Source organism: Seriola lalandi, unplaced genomic scaffold (genome assembly GCF_002814215.2).
Source record: "Seriola lalandi dorsalis isolate HSWRI2012SDOR001 ecotype SW California unplaced genomic scaffold, Sedor1 jcf7180002054573, whole genome shotgun sequence".
In the NCBI taxonomy this organism is placed as follows: domain Eukaryota; kingdom Metazoa; phylum Chordata; class Actinopteri; order Carangiformes; family Carangidae; genus Seriola; species Seriola lalandi.
This window is the reverse complement of record NW_019525126.1, coordinates 706,207-716,911: the sequence shown is the minus strand read 5'-3', so window position 1 is coordinate 716,911 and position 10,705 is coordinate 706,207. Positions and strand designations below refer to the sequence as shown.

At 35.9% G+C, this 10,705-nt stretch overlaps 1 protein-coding gene across 1 annotated transcript; it reads left to right on the top strand.

Moving 5' to 3' along the window:
* The first annotated feature begins 378 nt into the window (after positions 1–378).
* Positions 379–4,409, top strand: ngb (neuroglobin). Its single transcript, XM_023417226.2, has 5 exons — positions 379–829; positions 950–1,181; positions 1,634–1,742; positions 1,869–1,988; positions 2,116–4,409. The coding sequence occupies exons 2-5, from the start codon at positions 1,084–1,086 to the stop codon at positions 2,266–2,268; spliced, it is 480 nt and encodes a 159-aa protein (XP_023272994.1). The 5' UTR covers positions 379–829; positions 950–1,083; the 3' UTR covers positions 2,269–4,409.
* The last annotated feature ends 6,296 nt before the right edge of the window (positions 4,410–10,705 follow it).

The window sequence follows — 10,705 nt, the reverse complement described above, 5'->3', positions numbered from 1 at the left end:
AGGCTGAGAAAGGGAACAAACACATCTCATTTAGATTAATGAGAGGCCATGCTCTTGGCCACCAAATGTTATGATCACGCTGTTTGAGGAGTGGCTCTACTTACTGGATGAACAATATAATTTCACCAAGGTGGTGTGTTCAGGTCTCTTATTATTCTAGCCGCTGTACAATATTAAAATTCCCACACATTTAATTCCGTAAATGCATGGTTTAAAAATGTAGGCAGCCGAGGACACACCCTAGAATAGATGATATAGGCCTCAAATGCACTTTACCTGCGTTAAAACATCAGCAATTTCACTATATGAAATGCTTAGGGTTCTTATATTGTTATGTTGTTCATTTTAATTTTCTTGTTTATTTGAATCCACTTGATCTTAAAGTAAAAGTGCAAAGGCCAAGTATTTACATAAGTGCAGTTTATGGTGTGAGTGCAGAGTTGTTTGCACGTTGAGTCTCTGTGTGTTTTAGTCCTTGGTTCACCTGCAGGAGGAGCTGTGGCTCGCCGCAGCCTCTCTGGAGCAGAAGAGAGAGATCCCTCTTTTTCTCCTTCAGTGGCATGAATAATATCCCCAGTGCTGGAGAGAGAGCATATCAAGAGGCAAACGGGAAGGGGAGAGAGATAGCAGCCAGTTTGACAGATAAGAGCGTGGCAGAACTTGTCTCCCTGACTGCACCGTGGGCCGGGGAAAGAGAGCAAGTGCACCAGAGTGTAAGGCAAGGCTGCTGCCTGCACACACTCAAACACACTCACACACACATACACACACAGACCCCTCAGCTTGGCTTCACCAGAGGAAGTTCAGAGAGAAGACTGACCTCAAGAAGGTACAGTATGTGTGTGCGTCTCTAGTCTAGGAATCATATCTCCTGCAGCCATGTCCCCCTGAAACATTTTTAGCAAATCAATTGTGTTACACTCACTTGATGCTCCACTTTGTTTTCCAGGTGGGTTGGCGGAAGTTTCGTGTGGATTCACTTGAGTATTATGGCTTTCCTCAAACTGAGGCTTCTTGTCCTGTAGAGGAGTTGTGTGTTTCCCCTCTAGAAGAACTTGTCTCGTGTTACCAGCCTGAGGGAGGATGGAGAAGCTGTCAGGGAAGGACAAGGAGCTGATAAGAGGCAGCTGGGAGAGCCTGGGCAAGAACAAAGTTCCACATGGTGTCATCATGTTTTCCAGGTAACGTCCCACACAATCAGCATGATTCAGATAGAATAAGACAGTAAAGTGACTTGTAAGAGAAGAAAACACTTGGTTGTTATTCTGTACAGTTATCCCCTCACTAACATGCTTAATACGCTTAATGCGTAAGTAATATGTTCTTGCTATTTTTTGTGTTGTTGCTTCATAGTTGTGGTGTTAGAATATGTAACACAGGTGTGCAGAGAGAATCATGATAGATCCTTCGCTGCACACTTTCACCATGCAGGCACTGGAGGCTTGACTTGTTGCTTGGCGACAGACTGCAATAATCCACAATTTACTTTGAGACAGCTGCCGTTAAATCAGACTCTAGCAGGAGAGATTTGTAGATGTATGATTTACAGATTGATTCTGTGTCTGTGTGAATGTTTGGCAACCCATGCCATCTGTATATACCTATAGAACAGTGTGGTATTTGTCTGTGGTAGACTGTTTGAGCTGGACCCTGCGCTGCTCAGTCTTTTCCACTACAGTACAAACTGTGGCTCCACACAAGACTGCCTCTCCAGCCCTGAGTTCCTGGAACATGTCACCAAGGTGAGCTCCGTCTGCCGCAGTGACCGCTACAAGTATACAGACATTTGAAGCCTTAGTTTTTTTTCTTATGCACAGTTGTGAACACTTTCCTCGTGTATCTGTGTGTGTTTTTTGTATGTATACCAGGTGATGCTTGTGATCGATGCAGCAGTCAGCCACCTGGATGACCTTCACTCCTTGGAGGACTTTCTCCTCAACCTTGGGAGGAAGCATCAGGCAGTGGGAGTCAACACACAGTCATTTGCTGTAGGACCAACACCTTATTCCACAACTCACAAAAAGCAATTTCACAGTGAATGAACTGTGAAAAAATGTTTTTTTTTCCTGTTTGTGTTCTTTTTTTCTTTTTTCTTTTTTTTTTTTACTTCTGTAGGTGGTGGGTGAGTCCCTTCTCTACATGCTGCAGTGCAGTCTGGGCCAGGCCTACACGGCGCCGCTGCGTCAAGCCTGGCTCAACATGTACAGCATCGTGGTAGCCGCCATGAGCCGAGGGTGGGCCAAGAACGGCGAGGACAAGGCCGACTGAGGCGCGCAGCAGGAGCTGCTGAGCAGTTGCTGTCAAATCACTCAACATGGTTGCCATGGAATAAGGTTGTGTAACTTGCAGCATTGAGGCTTTGGCTGCTGTACATTTGCTCTGTGAGTGGGGTCGCATAGCGTAGCGAATGTAAGGTGTGGTTACACTTTACAATTGGATCAACCAATCGCAGAGTTTATTTTCTTTGCTGTGGATGTTTAGCTACCAGATGATGCTGTGAGGATCTGAGCCAGCCTGGTTTGGTTCATCTGAGTTTGGACCTGTAATCTGAGCTCCTCACACTGAGAAAAAGGAAAACAGTTTAGTCTCTTTGTATATAATGGCTTTGATATATATACTCAAATGATACCAGTGACTGTAGTGGTCTTTGTGATGTATCTTAAAAGAGTTGAACAATTGTGAAGCAGTAGATATTATATTTAGGCATCACACACTACTCAAACTGTGATGGTTACTGTGGCCAGCACGGCAGCTCTCTATCAAACTGGAACACAGTGATACTTTACAATACATGTTCAAACTTTTGGGACAAAGCAATGTGACCTTAAAAAAGGAAAATCCCATCACCTTATTCACAATCATTACTGTGTTTGTTTTTTTGTTTTTTAAATCAATATTGCACATCACTAAACCTCTTTTTGTGTGTGACTTTGTTATCAAACATTTAACATATTGATGATAAACAAAGCAAATTTAAAAAATGATCTTCAATAGATAATGACAAGAACTGTTATACTCTCTGATAGCTTTCTTCAGTGATCTATGACTGTTAATAAGGCGTCCATGTGCACCTCGCTCAACATGGTGTGCGATGCTCTCCCCTGTAGAGGTTGAGAGGATTTCAATAGGCTTCAGCTGACTGTTAAACTCTCACGAATAGACTGTTATGTGACCTTTAGAGTTTAAAAGTAAAGGGCACCTAGGAGGAATTATAACATCTTTGTTCCTTGACTCTCAGTTTCCAGTCATTGTCAGTGTAAAGTAGTTTTGTTGTACTGTAGTCGCTTATATCCGTGATGATTATTAACTGTGTTGTTGTGGCTACAAACGTAGTATTACCTCGGCTTTAGAGGTGAAGATAAGCAGAGTGGCCTGTGTTCCTCCAGCACAGAGCGTCTACATGGATTTGTTTTGGATTATGAAACAGCGACTAACTTAATTGATGACGATTATCTTCTCAATTTATGAACACAAAACAAATCATACAGAAATACTGTGTGCTTACACCATCCAATCTGTGCGTATTATTACTGCTGCCATAACACTGTATTTATCATCCTCAGCTGTTATTTACATTCATGATCCTAATGCCAAGTAACTTAGCAACAGTGCGCCAAGTATTAGATAATAACACCATACAACTGTAAATCCAAGCTGCTGATATGTGGTTATTATCGCTTTAGTCTGAGTTTACATTTATAAAGTTTATTTTTATATTCTGAAATGTTTGTTTAGCTAAAGAGCATTGATTTTTTTGTTTATTCCAAATGTGATGTACAGTATATCCTCCAGAAATATAACCTTATGTGGATTTCCTGTTAATGAACCCAATACAAGAAGACTAATAGGCAAATTTGCTACTTTTAAGTGGGTTTCATTGAATCAATATAATAGAAATATTATCAACTTCTATATGTGCAATCCTTACAGATAATTATAAAAGTTTTCTATTGAACTATTTTATCCCTGCATAGTCTGTTCAGTCTGTACTTTCCAGCCCACAGGTGTAATGTTTGTTAACCGTCTGTGTAGGTGGTGTATTATTTATAGTGATTCTTTTCTTAGTATCAGTACACAGCCCTATGCAGGTTGTTGTTCTCCATGTCTCTGTTTTCACTTTACCTGACATTAGGTCTTTTTAGCAGGCATGACTGACAACTGGCATGTTATCCCGTTAACATCCAACTCTGTACATATTGGGTGTGTCACTGTCTACCTCATCATTATCAGCTGCTACTGAACAGCGATAACTTCACCTAGTTATCCTTCAACCAAAAAAAAAAAAAGGCACATTATTAGTTAATACAAGCACGCAATCTTTGTAAACTGGATTACATCCTACAATTTAAAGGAAAACATGTTGTGTGCTTACTGGAGACTAAATAAAGTGATCTTCTGTGGATATTTTACTGCTCAACGAGGTCAGTGTGTTTTCCTCTTGCTCTCAGATTGTTTGTCACAGACTGATGATGGTTACAACACAATGGTCAGCGTTTGAAATCAATCACACAATGCCTGATTTCCTTCCCGCTGACAGCCCATCCCTTAGTGTTACATAAGATACAAGCGCCGAATGGCTCATCGCCCTTGGCTACAGAGACGAGGGCGACTTCAGGCACATCAGCCCACTTACTCATGCAACTGCACAATGTCACATCACAATTGTTTACAGAATTTCAAAAAATCATCAGGAAACTGTTCTTAAAATGAGGACTGTTTTGTTTTTATTTTCCTCCAAATACAAGTAAAAACCTTACAGACATTTGTGTGTAGGTGAAGCCTTAGTAATGAGGAAAGTGGAGAAAGGAGGGTCGTTATCATGAGTTTTCTTAATACACAGGGCTCATTTCTCCCATATACACAATTTGGTTGTATCATTGTAAAAGTCACATCCGTGAGCTGGCTGTCTGTTCTGCTGTTGGAGCAGTTGCTGACATGGCCTTAATCCGCCTCTCTGCACTGCCAACAGTATCCTCACTCTCTCTGTCCTGCAAAGAGTCTGCTGTATTTATGTTGGATCCATGCTCCATGTCTTGCTTCAGCCTACAGAACACTGAGCCAGAGCTGTCTGGTCACTGGAGACTCTGACTTGACCTTCTCTGAGGTCACCAATGGTTAGATTGCAACAAACTTCAGTAAGCTACGAGGTAAAATACAGTGTGTGTTTATTTCCCTTGTGGTAATTAATTAATCACTCCCTGTAGTTCCACATTCTTGTCTTATTGTGTACGAGGATTTGCACTGAAGGCTGTCGTCTGGAGAGGAGTCTGTGAGAAAAGACAACACACATTATTTTTAGAAAGTCTGCAATGTGTTTTGGAATGAAGGGGTATTCAACGTTGTCATGGCAACTGTTAAGTGATGGTCCAGAATCATATGTGTGCGTGTGTTTGTTTTTGATGAAGAGGGGGAAAGCAAGGCATTGCTCAATCACTCACTCATCCTAAATCATGCTGTGGAGAGGAGCGAGGAGTGGACAGAGACTACGGGTGCACGCTCAGGTTAATAAGGTTTGCTGTGAGAGCTCTCTAGGAGCTGCAGCCTGCAATACGAGCCTGCCAAGCAACATCCACAACAGTGGTGAAGAGCCATCAGTCAGCAGCTGCTGCAACAGTTAGTGCAACCATGAATCACAATCAGTTAAAGGATAAAGGTGTGTTAGTCATATATTTTTCTGACTGTCAACAAATCCCATGAAAAGATTGAAACAATGCGTTTGTCAATCTCTCACTGCTTTCTGAATTCCTTATCCTATTTGCGATGGTTAATACTGAAGGTGTAAATCTTTAAAAAAAAGGGGTCACAAATATTGTTGCATTAAGAAAAGGCTGAGTAAATTTGCTAAAACAGCTGTTCACTGTAGTTTTTAGCAAATGTTACTCAAACAAGAGTAGATAGTTTATTTGGTATTTTTTATTTCTGTGTGTAAATGCATGCAGGTAGATTTGTTTCAATATTATCTGTGTGAACAGATCGAAAATCCGTAAATGTGTGATCTGTAAATATAAAACACATTCCACAAATACAAAAAATAAATGTGAAAATTCACAAAAATATCTTGCGAATATAAAATGAATTTGCAAATACACAAACAAATTCCACAAATAAAAAAATGTATCTGTGAATACATTCATTAATTTACAAATAAATGAAAAGCATTTATTAATATCTTCCTCACATTTACAACTTTCAAACAGACATTCGTGAATCAATTTTCTATTTCTGAAGCAAAAAAGTATTTGTGGATCTCAATTCTATGATTGTGGATTTCAATTTTTACACACATAGAGTTTTGAAACAAACTTTCCACCAGTCTGAACCAAAATCGGCTTGTATCACTCAGCCAAAACAAGTGATTAAGAAGTGACAGATTGACAAACACATTGTTTTAATCTTTTCATTGGATTTATTGACGGTCAGAAAATATATGACTAACACAGCTTGGTCCTTTAACTGATTGTGATTCATGGTTGCCCTAACTGTTGCAGCAGCTGCTGACAGACAGCTCTTTCCCACTGGAATAAAAAGTCATAGGATAGTAAAAAGTCATAGTGTAGTAAGGCATAAAGATGTCATAGTATAGTAAAGCATAAAAAAGTCATAGTACAGTAAGGCATAAAAAGTCATAGTATAGTATGTCATGAAAAGGTCATTGTATAGTAGGCTGAGTCATAAAAAGTCATAGTATAGTAAGGAATAAAAAGTCATTGTATAGTAAGTCTTAAAAATGTCATAGTATAATAAGGAATAAAAATGTCCAAGTATAGAAAGGCAGAAAATGTCATGGTATATAGTGAGGCATAAAAATGTCATAGTATAGTAAGGCATAAAAAGTAATAGAATAGTAAGTCATGAAAAAGTCATAGTATAGTAGGTTAAGTCATAAAAAGTCATAGTATAATAAGTAATAAAAACATCCTAGTATAGTAAGGTTAAAAAAGTCATAGTATAGTAAGGCATAAAAATTAATAGAATAGTAAGTCATGAAAAAGTCATAGTATAGTAGGCTAAGTCATAAAAAGTCTTAGTATAATAAGTAATAATAACACCATAGTATAGTAAGGTTAAAAAAGTCATAAAAATGACACAATATAATAAGGTATGAAAATTAAAGAACAACATCATAGTATCGTAAGACACAGAATAGTGTAAGGTATTAATAGTTTTACATGGATATAACTTTTACTTTAGGATATAAATATGTTTGACTGTATAAATGTGTAGGACATCGAGGCATTAAGGACACATTTGGAGGTCCTGCTTAGATTGATGACAGTTTGAGTTTGCTTATAAGGTCAGAGCCCTAAGGATGGAGAATGATCTCAGGAGCTCTAAGGAAGGATGAGTATCAGCTAAGAGATTCCACTGATGTGAAGATCGCCAGATCAGCAACAGCATGTAATGCACATCGGTGAGCAAAAGACCAAACAAGCAGTCAAACTTTTATAGAGTGAGAGAGATACCTTGGTGTGCCTTGTACCAGATCTGTCATTCGTGCATGAATAAAAAAAGCCACATTGAAGTATTGACTTGTGGGTCTCATTGTGTTCACTTTTTCATCTTTCTGTCATAATAAGACATATAAAACACATAAAGCATAAAAAGTCAGAATAAAGTCAAAGTAAAGTAAGGCATGAAAAGTCATTAAAAAATCATAGTATAAAAAGGCATAAAGAGTAATAAAAATGTCATAGTATAGTAACGCATAAATTTGTCACAGTATAGCAAGGCATGAAAAGTCATAAAAACAGCCTAATATAGTAAGGCATGAAAAATCATGAAAACGTCATAGTAGTAAGGTATAAAAAGTAAAAAAAACGACATAGTATAGTTAGGCATAAAAAGTCATAAAAATGTGACAGTATAATAAGGCATAAAAATGTAACAGTACAGTAAGGCATAAAAAATCGTAAAATCAACACAGTATAGTAAGGCATGAAAAGTTATAAAAATGTCACAGTATAGCAAAGCATTTAACCTCATAGTATTATAAGGCATAATTCGTCGTAAATACGTCATAGTATAGCAAGGAATAAAAAGTCATAAAAACGACATAATATAGTAAGGCATAAAAAGTATTAAAAAAACCATAGTATGGTAAGGCATAGAAATTATGAAAACGTCTTGCTATAGTAATGTATAAAAAATTATGAAAACGACATAGTATAGTAAGGCATAAAAAATCATGAAAATATCATAGTATGTAAGGCATAAGAAGTAAGAAAAACGACATAGTATAGTAAGCCATGAAAAGTCATAAAAAACGACATAGTATAGTAAGGCATAAAAATTATGAAAACGTCATAGTATAGTAAGGCATGAAAAGTCATAAAAAGGACATAGTGTAGTAAGGCATAAAAATGTCACAGTATAGTGAGGCATGAAAAATCACGAAAACGACATAGTATAGTAAGGCATAAAAATCATAAAAACAAAATAGTATATTAAGGCATTAAAAATTATGAAAACGTCATAGTATAGTAAGGCATAAAAAGTCAAGACATTAAAAGTTATAAAAATGACATACTATAGTAAGGCATGAAAAGTCATAAAAAGGACAAAGTATAGTAACGCATAACAAATCACGAAAACGACATAGTATAGTAAGGCATAAAAAGTCATAAAATGTGATGGTATAAAAAGTCATAAAAATGACATAGTATAGTAAGGCATAAAAAGTCAAGGCATTAAAAGTCAGAAAAAAAACGACATAGTATAGTAAGGCATCAAAAGTCATAAAAAGGACATAGTATAGTAAGGCATAAAAATGTCACAGCATAGTGAGGCATAAAAAGTCAGAAAAACGACAGTATAGTAAGGCATGAAAAGTCATAACAATGAGACATAATAGCAAAGCATTAAATGTCATAGTATAGTAAGACATAAAAATTCAAAAAAACGTCATAGTATTGTAAGGCATAATTCGTCGTAAATACGTCATAGTATAGCAAGGAATAAAAAGTCATAAAAACGACATAATATAGTAAGGCATAAAAAGTATTAAAAAAACCATAGTATGGTAAGGCATAGAAAATTATGAAAACGTCTTGCTATAGTAATGTATAAAAAATTATGAAAACGACATAGTATAGTAAGGCATAAAAAATCATGAAAATATCATAGTATGTAAGGCATAAAAATTATGAAAACGTCATAGTATAGTAAGGCATGAAAAGTCATAAAAAGGACATAGTGTAGTAAGGCATAAAAATGTCACAGTATAGTGAGGCATGAAAAATCACGAAAACGACATAGTATAGTAAGGCATAAAAATCATAAAAACGAAATAGTATATTAAGGCATTAAAAATTATGAAAACGTCATAGTATAGTAAGGCATAAAAAGTCATAAAAAGGACAAAGTATAGTAACGCATAACAAATCACGAAAACGACATAGTATAGTAAGGCATAAAAAGTCATAAAATGTGATGGTATAAAAAGTCATAAAAATGACATAGTATAGTAAGGCATGAAAAATCACGAAAACGACATAGTATAGTAAGGCATAAAAAGTCAAGGCATTAAAAGTCAGAAAAAAAACGACATAGTATAGTAAGGCATCAAAAGTCATAAAAAGGACATAGTATAGTAAGACATAAAAATGTCACAGCATAGTGAGGCATAAAAAGTCAGAAAAACGACAGTATAGTAAGGCATGAAAAGTCATAACAATGAGACATAATAGCAAAGCATTAAATGTCATAGTATAGTAAGACATAAAAATTCAAAAAAACGTCATAGTATAGTAAGGCATAAAAAGTCATAAAAATGTGATGGTATAAAAAGTCATAAAAACGACATAGTATAGTAAGGCATGAAAATCACGAAAACCACATAGTATAGTAAGGCATAAAAAGTCATAAAATGTGATGGTATAAAAAGTCATAAAAATGACATGGTATAGTAAGGCATGAAAAATCACGAAAACGACATTAATATAGTAAGGCATGAAAAATCACGAAAACGACATAGTATAGTAAGGCATAAAAAGTCAAGGCATAAAACGTCAGAAAAATGACATAGTATAGTAAGGCATGAAAAATCACGAAATCAACATAGTATAGTAAGGCATAAAAAGTCAAGGCATTAAAAGTCATAAAAAACGACATAGTATAGTAAGGCATAAAAAATTATCAAAACGTCATAGTATAGTAAGGCATAAAAAATTCATAAAAACGACATAGTATAGTAAGGCATGAAAAATCACAAAAACGACATAGTATAGTAAGGCATGAAAAATCACAAAAACGACATAGTATAGTAAGGCATGAAAAGTCATAAAAAGGACATAGTATAGTAAGACATAAAAATTCAAAAAAATGTCATAGTATAGTAAGGCATAAAAAGTCATAAAATGTGATGGTATAAAAAGTCATAAAAACAACATAGTATAGTAAGGCATAAAAATGTCACAGCATAGTGAGGCATAAAAAGTCAGAAAAACGACAGCATAGTAAGGCATGAAAAGTCATAACAATGAGACATAATAGCAAAGCATCAAATGTCATAGTATAGTAAGACATAAAAATTCAAAAAAACGTCATAGTATAGTAAGGCATAAAAAGTCATAAAAATGTGATGGTATAAAAAAACATAAAGACGACATAGTATAGTAAGGCATGAAAAATCACGAAAACGACGTAGTATACTAAGGCATAAAAAGTCATAAAATGTGATGGTATAAAAAGTCATAAAAACGACATA

Coding starts and splice junctions, on each gene's coding strand:
- ngb (XM_023417226.2), top strand. CDS start 1,084: ATGGAGAAGCTGTCAGGGAAGGACAAGGAGCTGATAAGAGGCAGCTGG. Junction 1,182..1,633: donor GGTGTCATCATGTTTTCCAG/GTAACGTCCCAC, acceptor TGTCTGTGGTAG/ACTGTTTGAGCTGGACCCTG. Junction 1,743..1,868: donor TCCTGGAACATGTCACCAAG/GTGAGCTCCGTC, acceptor TATGTATACCAG/GTGATGCTTGTGATCGATGC.